This window comes from Halichondria panicea, chromosome 10 (genome assembly GCF_963675165.1).
Source record: "Halichondria panicea chromosome 10, odHalPani1.1, whole genome shotgun sequence".
Taxonomy (NCBI): Eukaryota; Metazoa; Porifera; class Demospongiae; order Suberitida; family Halichondriidae; genus Halichondria; species Halichondria panicea.
In genome coordinates, this window is record NC_087386.1 from 6,955,043 (window position 1) to 6,971,912 (window position 16,870).

At 41.5% G+C, this 16,870-nt stretch overlaps 2 protein-coding genes and 1 long non-coding RNA gene across 3 annotated transcripts; 1 reads left to right on the forward strand and 2 right to left on the reverse strand.

The window, feature by feature from the left end:
* The first annotated feature begins 38 nt into the window (after window positions 1–38).
* Window positions 39–3,291, forward strand: LOC135342321 (solute carrier family 2, facilitated glucose transporter member 8-like). The gene is made up of 3 exons (XM_064539027.1): window positions 39–1,147; window positions 1,315–1,542; window positions 2,056–3,291. The coding sequence occupies exons 1-3, from the start codon at window positions 731–733 to the stop codon at window positions 3,217–3,219; spliced, it is 1,809 nt and encodes a 602-aa protein (XP_064395097.1). The 5' UTR covers window positions 39–730; the 3' UTR covers window positions 3,220–3,291.
* Window positions 3,292–3,335: 44 nt separating this feature from the next.
* LOC135342329 (uricase-like) lies at window positions 3,336–12,931 on the reverse strand. The gene is made up of 10 exons (XM_064539035.1): window positions 12,770–12,931; window positions 12,473–12,715; window positions 9,706–9,768; window positions 9,580–9,633; window positions 9,358–9,436; window positions 7,151–7,219; window positions 4,441–4,552; window positions 4,104–4,161; window positions 3,928–4,053; window positions 3,336–3,529 (listed from the first exon to the last, which is right to left on the reverse strand). The coding sequence occupies exons 2-10, from the start codon at window positions 12,695–12,697 to the stop codon at window positions 3,464–3,466; spliced, it is 852 nt and encodes a 283-aa protein (XP_064395105.1). The 5' UTR covers window positions 12,698–12,715; window positions 12,770–12,931; the 3' UTR covers window positions 3,336–3,463.
* Window positions 12,932–15,885: 2,954 nt separating this feature from the next.
* LOC135342333 (uncharacterized) lies at window positions 15,886–16,870 on the reverse strand. The gene is made up of 2 exons (XR_010396840.1): window positions 16,271–16,870; window positions 15,886–16,219 (listed from the first exon to the last, which is right to left on the reverse strand). It is a non-coding gene; the product is annotated as an uncharacterized LOC135342333 (long non-coding RNA).

Consider the following 16,870-nt stretch of genomic DNA (forward strand, 5'->3'; position numbering starts at 1 on the left):
GAAGAGTAGCAGTAGTAGTAGCAGTGTAAGCAGGACTAGACTAGATTAAAAAGTTGGTGGAAGGAATAACTGACCGTTTGGACGTCACCTGGCTGCCAGACTTTCATCTGGACTCTTCCCCCTGAGTAGCTGGCCTTTCTCTAAGCCACAAAACTGAGCAAGAAGCTGAAGAAGCAGCTAGACAGAGACATGTACCTAGCCTTGAGAATTGGGAGGCGTGGCTCAACTAGTTAGCCCAGCCCAGAGGAATTGTTACCGTGGGTACTGAACAACCGTAGAAGTACAGCTACCCCTGGCTTTACTGAATTAACTAGCTGTGTCTGCTGTCTAGTTGGACCAGATTTAGCTAGATAATGGGGTAGAGAATAGTTGAGCGGTGCTGTGTGTAGCTTGAACTGTACTGGCTGGCAAGAATCTAGTAAGCACCCTATGCACTGATAACTGTCAGAATGGAGGGTATGTTCTAGGGATCTGGACAGCTGTACATCCAAAGGAGCCAGGGAGTGCCAATCATCTTCTCCCAGTCTCTGACACGCTAAACAAAAGGAGCTAGAACTGGGAGTCCCAGCTAGAATTGCTAGCCGGATCTAGACTAATAGAATGACATGGAGGCGTGGTGAGGCCGGATCCACACTAATTGATCGACCTAAAGACGAATGGTAAGGAAAGGGATAAAGACAACTATCAAAACCAGGGATTACAATAGTTTTCTATCTCTAGCTCTACGGTAATGTCAGCATACACTGAAAGTGAAAATGATGTAGGAATTCACACTCTAGACAAAGATGTTGAAGTTAGATCTAATGATCTGCATACAGAAAACCCATTGGCTCTGTTGGATATACCAGATAGTAGCAAAGATGCTACTGGATCAGTACAACAAACTGACTTTGATGAAAAGCTTCCAGACTTTCAACCAGAGTTAATAGAGTCCAACAATGTGATTGAAGAAGCGGAAGGAAGTGTAAAGACAAAGAAAGTACGACAAAGGTTATGGACTGTTATGCTGTCCGTTGTGGTAGCATGTATACCGTTTCTACTGGCCGGCTGTACCCTCGGCTTCCCATCTGGTGCTCTATTGGATCTCACTGATCTAGAGGAGAGGACGGATTTTAAGCTAACCAGGCAGCAAGCTGATTTGTTTGGGGTGGGTTAAATCACGTACATAGGAACATGATGCTTGCATGTCAGCCCTATAATTATAGCATTCTCTTTTGAGTACATTCCATACACACATGATCTATTATACATGTCATGTGTATTATAATAGTAAAGCCGACTCATAGTCAGAATAACATGGCACACATCACACAGGCATTGGGCTCCATTGGTGCCATGATTGGAGGACCCATAGCTGGATGGATATCGGACAGAATGGGACGAAAGCCAGCCTTGATGTTGGTCAGTATTCCCTACCTCATTGGCTACTTGATGATCACCTATGCTCGATTCGCCAGTAATTCAGTACTGTTCAAAGTAGTACTCCTTATTGGACGGTTTCTCAGTGGAGTGGGGATTGGATGGGCCTCACTAGCAGCTACAGTGAGTGAGGCAATTTAAGCTTAAAGCTAGCCCTTATTTACAAGCTATAAGGTATCCTATATATGTAATTATAGGTAGTGCTTCAGTACGCTATAAATCAACCATAGGTGGGTGGTCCTTTAGCTAAAGCCACTAGACCTATACATGATTTTGGGAATCATTATACCTCGGTTGCGTAAGCGCAGCGAGGTATACAGTAGTGTGTTTGTGTCTATGTGTAGACTGTTACAGATAAATGAAGTGCATAGTTATGTTTTCTTGGATGCTTAATTGTTCTCGGGTTATGGCTAGGTTTGTTTACTTTAAAGGCCATTGCAGACTCGTGTGTAGCAAAATCTGTAACTTACTTAGTAGTTAGCTCTGCACTAATTGGTAGCAAGAGTCAGAAAGAGCTGCACTGTTTCGTGAGCTTCCCGCTCGGCAATTATATTATGGAAATAATACCCTTAGGTATAAATCCAATACACCATACATCCATGGTACAACTATTACTTATATATCCTCAACATGCAGGTGTATGTTCTCGAGATATCGCCGGCCAAACTGAGAGGAAGGATGGGATCAGCACTACAAGTGTTCCTGGCACTAGGAGTTGTCATTGTGTACGGTCTAAGTGCAATCGATAACTTTGCTTACTACGACTCATCGCTAGTACTGATAGGATTCGTGACACTCTTCACAATATCTATGCCGTTTTTCATCGAGACACCAAGATGGCTAATCGCCCATGGACAAAAGAAACAAGCTATTGCTGCTCTCAAATTTTTACGTGGACCAAAATATGATTTTATGAGTGAACTTGACACAATAACAGCGAATATTAAGTCAACTCCACGTTTGAAACCTAAGCAGTTACTTAAAGAGTTTGGTAAAGGCAATGTGATTGTTCCAATGATCCTAGTACTTTTTTTGGTTGTTTTTTTTCAATGCGGAGGCCTTAATTCCATCACAACATATTCAGCATTGATTTTCAAAAATGCTGGCGTTCCCATGTTCAGACAAGCAGCACTGTACGGAACTGGATGTACACGACTACTAGTGAATATCATTGCTTTATTTCTCACTGATCTTTTTGGTAGGAAGATTCTATTGATGGTTAGTAGTGTTGGAGCGATGCTAGGCACAACAATGTTGGGTGTGCATTTCTACATAACAAATCCTTCCTTTTGCTCAAACACTACGTCTGTTATTGACCCAGTGTCGATGGCCATGGGTGAAGATGAAGTATTGTGCAACCCTCAATTTGCTCCACTAGCCATTACTGCTGTTATTATCTTCAACATTGGATTTTCTATTGGTTGGGGACCGGTAATCTGGTTGCTTCTTGTAGAACTGTTGCCACTACAGATTAGAGGTATTGGATCTGGTATAGCTTCCCTTTTGCTCTGGGGTCTAGCATCAGCGGTGATCGGTTCGTACCTAACTTTTGTGGATGCTGTTCAGCCCTGGTTCGTATGGTGGACGTACTCTGCAATTAGCTTAGTGTCATTCTTTTTTGTTGCTTTTTTCATATTTGAAACCAAAGGCAAGAGTTTGGAAGAGATTCAGAAACGGTTTGAAGAAAAGTATGGCCAGTTTAAACTGTGTAATCGCAATTCTCAAAACCAAAGGCAAAAGTTGGGAGAAAAGTATGGCCGTTATAATTTTAATCGCGATTCTCAAATTCTCTATAACTAATATTTTGTCTTATAGCCACACTTATTCCCTTCTTTCACTGGGCCTATAATTATTATGTTAGTTTACCTTTTGTATCGTGCATGTCACTGTGTCGTGTTATTCATTATTGTGCATGATTAATTTTATGCATAGCTGTAATCACAGGTTATATGACAGTTAAATATGCAAAAATTGGACACACACATGATTGTACACATACAAATTATGCGTGCGGAAATGTGCAGTTCGGAGTGCATATATATAATCATAGTTTTGCTTGAAGAGGTCGGGAGAAGGTCGCACTGATCATTCCTTGAGGGTTGTTGAGGAGCTGCAGATAGAAACAGTCAGTGATCACACACACACTCAGTACAAATGGCTTAATTTTATTAGCCAAACATAATTAAAATACATACTCGCCAAATTTTCCTACTGTATTTATATCACGTTGTCAAGGTAATAAGTGTAATAAAAGTCAAAATAATTATAGTCTCTTCCATGTTATATTTTTATTGCACGGTCGTGTAGCCTCGAGGCTAGTCCATAATAAGACAATGAAAACCTTTTTAGCGGCCCTCTGAATAAAGCCCAGGTCGCAAATGAACGGTTTGTGTATATACAATTAAGCATAGCCCTTCTACAATGAATCGGCCTCAGTATGATGGCCAAAACTTTGTTCCCCCAACGGTGTCCAATACAAAGGGTATATACTCAAATACATCCACTCACCTCTCCACTGTTGGGCAGTTTTAACAAGTCCGCTACGTAGTAGTGGATGTTGGGCATGCGAATCTCAACATCATTGATTTTTGGCACTCGTGCAAACACCACCTTGGCCGTGTCGTACATCATGTTCTGTGTATATGAAAGAGTATGACAATCACATGATAGTCACATGATCGTACCTGCACAGAATGAGAGTACCCGGCAAACACATCCAACAGTGAGCTCTTGACAGTCTCCCTGCAACAACATAAGTACATCCTACTATGAATTATAAAAGTTTGGGAAGAGAGTTACTGTGCTAAATCGTCAGCTTTGGACCATGCATATATTCGTCAATTTTGGCCAAATGCAATTATAGTACCATGGGCTGAATAGTTATGTGAAGACCATGTACTTCACCACTATATATAATCATTATTACACATGTGAGGCATCTTTAGCTATACTGCATGCATGTAAATCCCCTGTTTATCTATTTGCCGATGGGGTGATTGTAAGATACTCAACCACACCCACCAAGTGCCGTTGAAGTCCACTCCGTGCACATCTTCCCTAAAGTCGTACTTGAGGCTCAAATTAGTGCAGAACGTTCTGTTACTCGTCTCAGGAAGTACATGGTCAATAGTGCCTAGAAGCATTTAGGGGGAGGGGGAGAGGAGTATGAAATAAAATGAAGTCTTATACATGTATAAGGGAGATTAGGGAGTTTTCATTAAAATAATAGATAAGGACAGACCATAATAAGTAGATTAGCCTCAAATCTGGGCTCTATTAATAATCCAGTCTCCATGCACTGATGACATCACTCAATCTATGCCTTGAGTTTCCGTTAATAGAGAGTTGACTATATAGACTTACCTAGCCTAGCCTCGAGACCAGCCGTTCGTTATCTGAAAGAACGCCTGGTCAAGTTCCAATGTAGCACTCGTCCAGCGGTCCAGGAATTTATTGGACTGGTAATTGCCCGCACAAGGTCCGCCCAAGGTGTATTACCCATGAATATCATTATGATGCTATAAAACGCTGACTCAGCTGGACGAGTGCTACATTGGAACTTGACCAGGCGTTCTTTCAGATAACGAACGGCTGGTCTCGAGGCTATACGCTAGCCAGGGCCGGCGGAACCGCTCAGGTTGGTCAGGCCAAAACCTGACCACTTTTCTTGCGTTCACTTATTTATTTGGTAACGGTCGTTAACATTAAAAATGAAAAATTAATCAGTTTGGTAATAATCGTTACTGACAACGGTGCTGGTAATAGCTAGATACAGTAATAGAGTAGTACCGCAGGATCAGTGTCAGATCTATATAGCTGCAAGCCAGAAGAAAATGTCTCTCTCCAAACTGCAATCGAGTTCCTTTCAGTGTCCTCACATTGGTGCCTCTCCAAACCAGCAGAAGAACATCTCCTTCCCTAAGGTATCATTCACCGTCTCAGGAAAGTTTTAGGTGCAACCTCATAATTACCCGAGGCGCGCGTGGGCGGCCACGGGTATAGTAGTCTGTTGGTTTGTTTGTTTGTTTGTTTGTGATGGGCTTTTCTACTCACCTGGATGTCACAGCACTGCGTTTACAGCATGGATAGCCTTCACACAACAATATCTTGATTTAAATAGTGGCAGATTTTGATATTAAAGCTTCTTTGTCGAGCAAAAGCTAAGAAGCTTGTGACTAGGTCTGCTTACCTGGATGTTCTAGCACTGCGTTTACAGCACGAGTAGCCTCCACACAACAAGTTAGTACTTTTGATAGTGGCAGCTTTCGGTGTTAAAGCTCCTTTGTCTAATAAAAGCGAGCAAAATGTAGCTTGAACAGAACTTGCACATGCGTTACTTATAACTGAAGTGATCCTGTACCAAGAACGATGGAACAGGGTCACTAAAGTAGAAAGCTGTATATACCAGGAACAATGGAACAGGGTCACTAAAGTAGAAGCTTGAATTATAGCTCCTGCTGATCTGGGATCCTACTCCATGCAGAACCTGGAGCCATACTTCTCTGAGACTCCAGGCTTCTTTACTGTGATCCTAATCCACAGTGCATATATCTATAGTACCACTACCTGTTCTCAAATGTTTCAGCATGCCTCCAGTCTGGTTTAGTTTTATTGCTCCTGAGTTGCTGTGCAAGTCATACATGATAACAACATCACTATAATTATGCACTGCATTATTAACCCGAGGCGCGTGGGCGGCCACGGGTTATAGTAGTCTGTCTGTTTGTCTGTTTGTTTGTTTGTTTGTAACGAGTATATCTACTCACCTGGATGCCATAGCACTGCATTTACAGCATAGATAGTCTTCACACAACAATATCTTGGTTTAAATAGTGGCAGATTTTGATGTTAAAGCTTCTTTGTCGAGTAAAAGCGAGCAAAAGCTAAGAAGCTTAAACTTGCCACGTGGCCTTGAGTCAAGGTACGGGATCACTTCAGCTGAAAATACGTAGTCAAGGCTTGATTACGTATTTTCAGCTGAAGTGATCCCGTACCAGGAACAATTGATAGTTTTGTCATGCGCACTATGAGCATAACCAAGCCCATCCACATGGTTTTAATCATTATTGAAGACCTGTGAAAGCCTGAATTACAAGGACAGATCAGACTAGACTTCTTGGACCGAAGATATCAATATGCCCTTCTCTAAACCTTGTCCCCAATGTGGGGATGAGGTCCACATCAGGACACTGAGGTGTCCAAATTGCGACCATGTTCTGCGGAATAGTTAGTTTAGTTTTATTGCTCTTGAGTTGCTGTGCTAGCGCATGCTAGTCATACATGCTACATGCACTGCATTATGACTCTTCTGGTTTCTTTATTATCATGTCACCAGCCGAGGGTTTGCACTTTAGTGCTCTAGTATTTCTGGTTTCTTTTTAATCATGTCACCAGCCGAGGGTTTGCACTTTAGTGCTCTAGTTATACCTGTACCAATATCAATTTTTGTGATTGTCTCAATTAAAATGTCAATTTTCAAATTCATTAAATATTACTCAAAATGCACCAGAATGCACCAGCAAGCACCATTCAAAAAAAATTTCCCGGGAAGGACCCCCGGACCCCCCTTTATGGGTCCAGCCTGACCACTTCATATTTGCTTCCTCTGGCTCTGCTAGCTACTATTCAATTTTATTCAGGTGGTGTATCTCAATGAAAACTAAACACAACAGCTTCAGCTCTCCTACATGTATATATGTAAAAGAATTCCCACAACATACAACTAGCTCACCTTCGAAGCCTGATTGTGTCGTCTTAAGCACCTTGACATCCTTCATCCCACCACTAACTTTGAGGGCTCCTGAAGAACAATATAATACATGCACACATTGATTGACAATTTAATAGTCATTGCTCATTGTGGTCAGACATCAAAGGATCGCACTATATATAAGTATATACATGCCTGAATATCACCCAGAATGTGGTCAATATAATAATAATAATTATTATATAGATGATATTGATACGCAGATCACCTACCACCTGTTAGCTAGCATTGCTTTTATAAACAACTACATTGATGCGTGGCGAATCCCAATGCAGTCTCAGGTAGGTTAAGGACTGGGACTAGCAATTATTGCTGCATCAGCTAAAACGCAGCCACGCCCACGATTTTTAATATGTTTTGTGTGTAAAAAATTAGTTTAGCTACTTATCTTTTTTAGTTCTAATTCTGGAGGTCTAAACCTTCCTTTCAGCTCTAAATTTTTAGTGTAGTAGGTAGTTCAAAGGTTTGTGCAGACTATTCAATCGGGAGGGAGCATGGTACTCTATGCAAAGTAAGTTATTAGCTTTTACATTTAAAATTAACAGCTAGAAAACTAGGTTTTTTTCAAAATCTCACCTTTGGCTGAATGAACAGCTCCCTCCCGATTGAATAGTCTGCACACACCTTTGAACTACCTACTACACTAAAAATTTAGAGCTGAAAGGAAGGTTTAGACCTCCGGAATTAGAACTAAAAAAGATAAGTAGCTAAACAAATTTTTTACACACAAAACATATTAAAAATCGTGGGCGTGGCTGCGTTTTAGCTGATTCAGCAATAATTGCTGGTCCCAGTCCTTAACCTACCTGAGGTTGGGTAAAATCCTGAAATCTGATTGGTCCACAAGGTAATGATCCTTAAATGTTATCCCCTTGAAATGATTACACAAGCAATAACATTATAGGTTTTATTACGTCATGCCCTCGTGCTAGCCTCGATCCCAGGCCGAGTTTTCGCTTTTATAACGGTTAGGCGAACAACTAGGCCTGGTACTAGTTGTCTGTGCATGCGTCAGTCGTTCGTCAGATTCTGACGAATGGTTATTCTCGTTCACTTTCATGACATTTTTATTCGTGTACTATCGTGTACTAGAAGTCAGTTCCCGTTTTATCATTATTGGAATCGATTGGAATGGCTCTTAGCTGAAGCTTCTCTCTTCTCTGAAGCTTGGAAAACATTATTCTGAAGACTGAACAACAAGGGAAGAGTTATAAAGCTTTGTCAAGCTTGTTAAGGTCAGATATTTTTGTGTGGGCCCTATGCTATCAAATCTTGTTCATGTTTGGCAAGATCTAGGTAGACTATAGTTTCATCATTAATATGGTGGATCAAGTGAAGAGTGTGAGCTAGAGAACTTGGTGCTGCCATCATCAGCTCGTCGACAATGACACTATAACCTGTTTAATACAATATGTATAGATCTACACATATTTAGAATGTCTACTTCTCTGTACAGGAGCAATTGCTAATATCCAGCTATCCCAACAGTGCTCCTCTTGGCTATATACTAACGGACGAGACTGGACAGTTTGAAGTAAGGGTTTAACCGTCTTTGGTTTCTTTTAATATTGTCCTATACTCACAGGATGGAGTATGACCTGCTCGTTCGAGCATTGCTGGGTAGCTCAGAGGCATCAAGAGAATCTACGTTTTCTCAAGCAAAATTTAACTGAGTTACGATTTGGGGCCTAGAATCAGAGAAGTCCAGCAGCCTGCTAAATGTTTTTGAAACGTAATTTGAAGTCATTCAATCATCCTGAAGTCGCCCTGGGTCACTGTAATCGTGCTGCAGCACAACTGGCAACTCCCCAGGCCCTTGTGAGCAGCTCCCTATGTGCATCTTTTGTGTACTCGCATTTTCTGTGTACAAATTTCGATTATTGTAAATATTTTTGCCGACCACAAATACAATGAAAATTTGACACACGCACAGACAACTAGTACCAAGCCTAGTTGTTCGTCTAACCGTTATAAAAGCGAAAACTCGGCCTGGGATCGAGGCTAGCCCTCGTGCATGAGTAATAACGTATAATGTTATTCTCCGTAATATTTACATATTATTATAGTTTTTTTAGGTACTTCAAATGTAGTTGAGGCTACGGGCACTGCAAATTATAGCTATCAAGACAATTAATCTTAAAACACAAAACACATAAAGCTAAACTCACCTCCTCTCAACTGCGACACAGTGCAGAACCTGATGGCTGATGGCTGAGATATGAATGCATGCGAATGCTCCGCTCCTCCCTACAATCAAGAGCCTTTACATAAACAATGTGATCATGTACACAGTGACACATTATTCCAATATTCTACCGCAGTTTAACGACTGCATTATTTATATCTCAGTCTAATAAAATAGCGCTTCAAATTCTGCATGTACTCTATACCTGCTTTATTCTCTGCCAAGGAGCTTGCTCTATAGATACCTTGCACCGAATGAGCTACACAGGACACGAGAACAAGGAATGGTCGAATAAAATAAAGCGAGGGTATACTGGAAGTTAATTTTTTACCTGTTTGCATGTGCCGAGGAAATGGCTGCATATCAGCATAGCAAACTGCTCCGGTGAGGTGATCTGTGTGTGTGCGTCCATTACAGTATTCCAGTGGAACCTTCAAAAGTGTACACCATTGGGAAACAGCCTTTCGGCTGCTATATAGAGTTTACGTATGAGGAGAGAGCGACTGGCACTGCATGGACTTTAAAGCTGCAAATACCTGGTGTGGTCATTGTACTTTTGAGAATGTGCTAATTATGTGCTCTGATACTATATAAGGAATATCACTCAGGATCCTCTATAGGGTACAAATGCCATGTACCCTCTAGGGGGGTGTACATTCATGTACCTGCATGGTCAGCCTGAAGTCCTCCCCACTCTTTTAAAGACAGTAACAAAAATTGGGGAAAGCACAAAAATGTGCTGGTGTTGAGGTTAATTGTAAATGTGGTTTGTCAAGTGTAAGCACACTGGCACACAACACATACACAGCACATGCAGGGCAGAGATCAAAGAGTGTTGACTCAGTTGTAAATGGGTTTGGCTTCTAATAGACCAGTTGCGCATAAGCTATGAGGAATTTACTTACCGTGACGTCAGATAAACAGATCTTTATGATGCAATGAACACTGGTCAAAGCGCATGCAGTGCAATTTTTACATTGATTTGCCAGTAAAGTGAATTTTCCGGAGCAGTCCAATCGTGACGTCACGGTAAGTTAATTACTAATTAAATTCCTCATGGCTTATGCGCAACTGGTCTATTGCTTCTAATCAAGCCACCTGTAAAATTACACATTACAATGCATCATAAATATTACCGCTGAAATACTAATGGGGGAGGGCCTATAATTGTATTTGTGACATAGGTCTGTATACAGTATATTGGAGTTGCGTATAATTATACTCTTCCTATAATGAACTCTTGGTTTGTACAAAAGTATGTAAGTGTCGAACTACCGATACCTCTACACAAAAACTGTGCACAAAGTAACATGACATCCTGTCAATTGCACGTGAGCAACTCGCAATTGATGACATTTGCGCATAATTATATACAACGCACAGAAGTTGTTAATGGTGAGTCATGAGCGCAAGTGAAGAGGATCAACCCAACTATTGTCTCTATTTATAGATGATTTTTGTGAAGAGTGATGAGAATATGCAGTGCAATATTATCTATCTTGCTAGCAGGTGAGAGATCACCGACAGTTTTAATAACAACTTTACAACAAGACAGAATCAGCACAAAGCCAAAGAACTAAGAACAAAAGGACATAACAGGCACTAATAAGAAAACAGCCCCATGCATAAACTACAACAAAAGACTATTGTTACAACTATAGAGCAATGCTCTCTATTAACCAATAATTAACTTCTTAACAAAAACTATGGAAACTAATTAAGTCATAAGTGTACAGTATTATTCTAACAAAGAGATGTGTCCTATCAGTGTGCAGTGAACGTTGAACGCGAATGACTAGCTAGAATCAGATGTCATTGTTCAATTACCACACCCCTAAAAACGTCACGGTTAAAATTTACTATAGGAGATTACTAGTAAGTTTACAATTATACTTTATCACGTCGAGTCATGTTACTTTGTGCACGGTTTTTGTGTAGAGGTATCGGTAGTTCGACACTCTTCTCTTTTATTGCAAATAGAAACTTTTATTTCATGATAATTACATCATGTACAAATAATTACATCATGTACAAAGCCAACTAATTATATACCTCTTCTATAATATACTCTTTGAGCGAAGCAAAATAATTTTATATATCGAGAGGCATTAGCAACTTGCAAAAACTGATTGGAGAGACTATAGAAAGCTGGTATGGAGTGCCGTTCCTGAGAGGTTGCTTTACATAAAAGTTTACGTAGTTTCAATGTGGGCCGGGCCGAACCTGAGTTCTCGCCGTTTTATAGTGGTTGGTCGTTAAGGGAGGTTCCACTGTAATTTTACATAGGAAATGCATTATAGCTCATTTGTATACCGTATAGCGCGAAATTTTCGAGGCACTTATATTTCGTGGATTGGCCTCTAAAAGCCATTTCGTTGCACAATGTTCGCGGAATGACTGCTTACCGGAAGCCACGCCTTTAAATCTTGCACGTTATAGCAGGTAAAGAACGATTTTTCGTGGACTTAATTTTCGTGTAGGATTGCTAACCCACGAAATCCACGAAAATTAAGCCCCTCGAAAATTTCGCGCTATACGGTACTTTTACAGTAGCCCTATTTCCGATGACCATGCATACAAGAGCACTGAGGTACTGAGGTATATATAGTCAGGGGCATAGCCAGGATTTTGAGGAAGGGGGTGTTATCACGATGAAAGAGGGCGCAAAGCGCCCGATTTTTAGCCGTGCAGCGCGAAATTTGGTTGACCGGAAGCCATACCTCTTATTAATGACCTAATAATTAATAGTTGGGCGTGGCCCAATCTTCTATTTGCATAGAGAAGCCTATTTTGCTACGAAAGAGAACTAGTCTATAGATCTAAGCTAACAGTTTAAAGACCAATTTGTTTTGCTTGCCTACTAGCTAGCTAACTGCAGCAAGATCTGGAAGAGAAGGGAGTGCTCAGCTAGACAATTAGGTACACTTTGTGTACAATCTCAGATAGAAAGGGGGTGCTTGAGCACCATGAGCCCCCCCCTGGCTACGCCCCTGTATAGTGATACACCATGCACACACTGAGGTAACTGAGGTATAGTGATATACTATGCACACACACTGAGGTACTGAGGTACGTATAGTGATACACCATGCACACACCTCGTTCTGCTTGGCCAAGACCAGCACAGTGTTCTTCTGTGAGTCAGTGGCCACAATGCCACTATTATCTCCCCTCTCGTAATCTCCAACTGTCGACAGCTGGAGTTCCGTACTCACCCAAAGCTCAGTTACATAGTAACGGTCACCATCTCTACGAACACGCATAAAGCGTACATCGTTCTTACCAATTCCATAGCCAGAATGGGAAACGATAGGTTTAGCCATCACTAGAAAAGAGATGCACTAAAAGTGCATGCATGTGTAAAGCAGTGATTGAAAATGAATAGTCCTTCTCACCTAATATTATTTGCAGGAAAGTCACAAAACTACAGACGTAGATGGTATCATCAAGGGCGTATACAGAGAAGAGGGCATGCAACTCACCAGAGGAGGTTGGCCACGCGTCATCAATCATGTGACATTCCTAAGGTCTCTGCTCACGTTACCATAGATACCGAATAACTGTAATAAAAAAGTTATGGATACTCTTGCTTTGCTGACTTGTAACACCGGACTAGCTGTGTCTGTTGTCTGGCTGGACCAAGATTAGCTAGACTATAGGGTAGAGTATAGTTTAGCAGTGCTGTATGAAGCTTGCATTGTACTGGCTGTCAAGAATCTAGTAAACACTGTATGCACTGATAACTCGCCAGAATAAAGGGGATCGGTGGGGATCGGGTTGGTTAATGAAAGTTTTATATCAAAAGAAGCCAGCGAGGCACATAAAGTTTGCCTTCAGTCTCTAATGACCGTGCAACACCGGCTAAAAGTTTACATAGAACTCATTTGTCAATTTTTGTGCCAGCTCAGCAAAAAAAGTGTTGCACGTGATCGTGTCCAACCTCCTCTGGCAACTCACTATGTACCCTACGTCTCATCCGACTTCGTATCAGAGACCGGATATGCTAAAAATAGAATCCAGTATACGGACGTGAACAAGTGGGCGGTGTTGTTTACGGAGTTATAATTATGGGCGTGTACATCAGAGCTGCCGTTGCTACTAAGCTAGCTAGCTAACAGTGCAGTATTATTTTAGAGAACTGTCATGACCAGTCCTAGTCCAGCCAGGTCCAAGACAACCCCTTTGAGCGGGAAGTTAAGTGCTGGGCGTATTGTTAAGAAGTACCAGAGACTCAGGAAGACAGGTTTATTGTACCTAGGTTTCATCTTCTTGGAGTTGCAACTGTTGGATGGTTTGCCTTTGCCTTTGACACTGCTAGTACGAGCCATACTGCTGCTGAGAACTAGTTTTACTATGCTGCAATCGAGCTAGCTAGCTAGCTAGCTAGCACAGATATAAAAAAGACTTTGATTTACCTTGTGCGGTCAAAGGTTACGCGTGGGCGTTTTTGTGGGCAGTTCTAAAAATAGCTCAATACGAAGTCGGATGATTCTGAGAATAGGGCGAGTTGCATGCCCTCTTCTCTGTATACGCCCTTGGTATCATCAAGAGTTTATGATAGAGGAGAGAGTATCGAACGTAGGCATACTGTACTGTGTATCAGATCATAGATAATAGAGACAGGGATTGGAAACGTTCACGTGACCCAGTACGTGCTCTATTATCTATGTGTACAGCGGTTTTTTCTTGCATCTCCATGTCTAGAGCGGAAGTCACTGGTCACGTGATATTCCCAAACATTTAAGGTTGGACAACATCACGGGAGCACAAATATTGCTGAGCCAGGCAAGTTTTTTTTACATGAGTTTTCAATATAAATTTTACAGACAAAGTTATTCGTTACTAGTTATCCAGAGAAGTCTGAAATAAGAGTGTAGCTTCTCAGTATTATATAAGGAACTGGTTGAAGTGACTGCCCCGGCCTGCCTACTCATTTTGTGTTGCTGCCAGCTGATGAGTCATCATACAGACAGTAGAATCTCTCTTAGCTCCAAACATCCAGTCCTGTGTTACTAATAGTAGCTCACAAAACTATTGGAAGTGCTTACAATCTCAAGGATAGCTTCAGCGGTGATGCCAAAGGCTTGCAAAGGCTATTTCCAAGGTTGATTTTCTCCCAAATCATGTATTGGAAAAAAATCGGTTTAGTATGAGGCTAGAACTTCAATCTTGTTACGTAATGGTTCACGTGACAGGTACTTCCGCTCTAGACATTGCAAATGCAAGAACTCTGAAAACCGCTGTATGATCAGATGTATGCGGAGAGTAACGTGACTTCCTGTATCTGTCACAAGCTTGGAATTTGCACACTGACCAATCCAGGCGTGGGTGATGTAATCTATCAACCCATCCAAGTGTGGGTGATGTAATCTACTTGTAATCTATCAACCCAGAGGACGGAGGACACGATTAACCTTAGCTCTAATTAGCTAATTATCGCGACCTTTTAATTACATTTTTTGAACGATTCATCTTTTCTTTCTTTATAACCTCTACATATTGGGACACACAGAACAGTACTGTAGTATAGTATGAGTGACAGGCAATTCTTGCAGGCACAGAGCAAACCATACAAATAAAGGGGTGCTAGAAGCTGAGACTGTTAGTGTCATTGATGTTCTTCATGTTGGAGACACTCTGAACTAAACAATTCCATGTTGCAGCTTTATCACAGAGACAGGAGTGCCTGGGGTGCTTCTCACAGGCATCTTGGAGACAGGAGTGCCTGGGGTGCTCCTCATAGGGATCCTGTCTCCAGGATCAAGAGTGCTCTCACAGAGACAAGATCAGAGTGCCTGGGATGCTTCTCACAGGGATCTTAGAGATAGGAGTACTTGAGGTGCTTCTTATAGGGGTCCTATTACCTTTAGGTCCTGACAACTTGGCCATAGGGGTACCTCCAGTAGGAGAAAAGGCTTTCTTTGCTCTAGCTCTTGTGTCCAATATGTAGAGGTTATAAAGAAAGAAAAGATGAATCGTTCAAAGAATGTAATTAAAAGGTCGTATGGCGCGCCGTGTGTTTCAATAACAATGTCTGCATGTACATAGGCATGTCCTGGTGTGAATATACCTAGATAGCATGCACGTGCAATGATCGCCTTATGCAGTGATCATGTCTGCACATGCAACCATTAATCTCTGCGTGTGCAGTGATCATGTCTGTACATGCAGTGATCATGTCTGCACATGCAACCATTAGTCTGTGCACATGCAGTGATCATGTCTCCTTGTCAAAGGTTTCTTTCAAAGATTTCACAATGACAGAGGGCATGTGATTTAAGCTGTTAGCCCTAAGACTTCGTCTGGAACTCTTATAGTCAAGAAGGAAGCTTATCTCCGTTGAAGGATGATCACTGCACACGCAGAGACTAATGGTTGCATGTGCAGACATGATCACTGCATGTGCAGAGATAGCCTCGATCCCAGGCCGAGTTTTCGCTTTTATAACGGTTAGGCGAACAACTGGGCGTGGTACTAGTTGTCTGCGCATGCGTCAAATTTTCATTGTATATTTGTGGTCGGCAAAAATATTTAATAAATCAATAATAGAAATTTGTACACAGAAAATGCACAGAGTGAGTACACAAAAGATGCACATAGGGAGCTGCTTCACAAAGGCCTGGGGAGTTGCCAGTTGTGCTGCAGCACAATTACAGTGACCCAGGGAAACTTCAGGATGATTGAATGCCTTCAAATTACGTTTCAAAAAGATTTAGCAGGCTGCTGGACTTCTCTGATTCTAGGCCCCAACTCGTAACTCATTGCTTGAGAAAACGTAGATTCTCTTGATGTCTCTGAGCTACCCAGCAACGCTCGAATGAGCAGGTCATACTCCAGTCCTGTGTCTGTGAGTATAGGACAATATTAAAAGAAACCAAAGACGGTTAAACCCTTACCTCAAACTGTCCAGTCTCGTCCGTTAGTATAGCCAAGAGGAGCACTGTTGGGATAGCTGGATATTAGCCATTGCTCCTGTACAGAGAAGTAGACATTTTAAATACGTGTAGATCTATACATATTAAATTTCTCGGTTATAGTGTCATTGTCGACGAGCTGATGATGGCAGCACCAAGTTCTCTAGCTCACACTCTTCACTTGATCCACCATATTAATGATGAAATTATAGTCTACCTACATTCTTGCCAAACATGAACAAGACTTGATAGCATAGCCGGCCATAGGGCCCACACAAAAATATCTGACCTTAACAAGCTTGACAAAGCTTTATACCTCTTCCCTTGTTGTTCAGTCTTCAGAATAAGCTTCAGAGAAGAGAGAAGCTTCAGCTAAGAGCCATTCCAATTAATGATAAAACGGGAACTGACTTCTAGTACACGATAGTACACGAATATAAATGTCACGAAAGTGAACGAGAATATCCATTCGTCAGAATCTGACGAACGATTGACGCATGCGCAGACAACTAGTACCAGGCCCAGTTGTTCGCCTAACCGTTATAAAAGCGAAAACTCGGCCTGGGATCGAGGCTAGTGCAG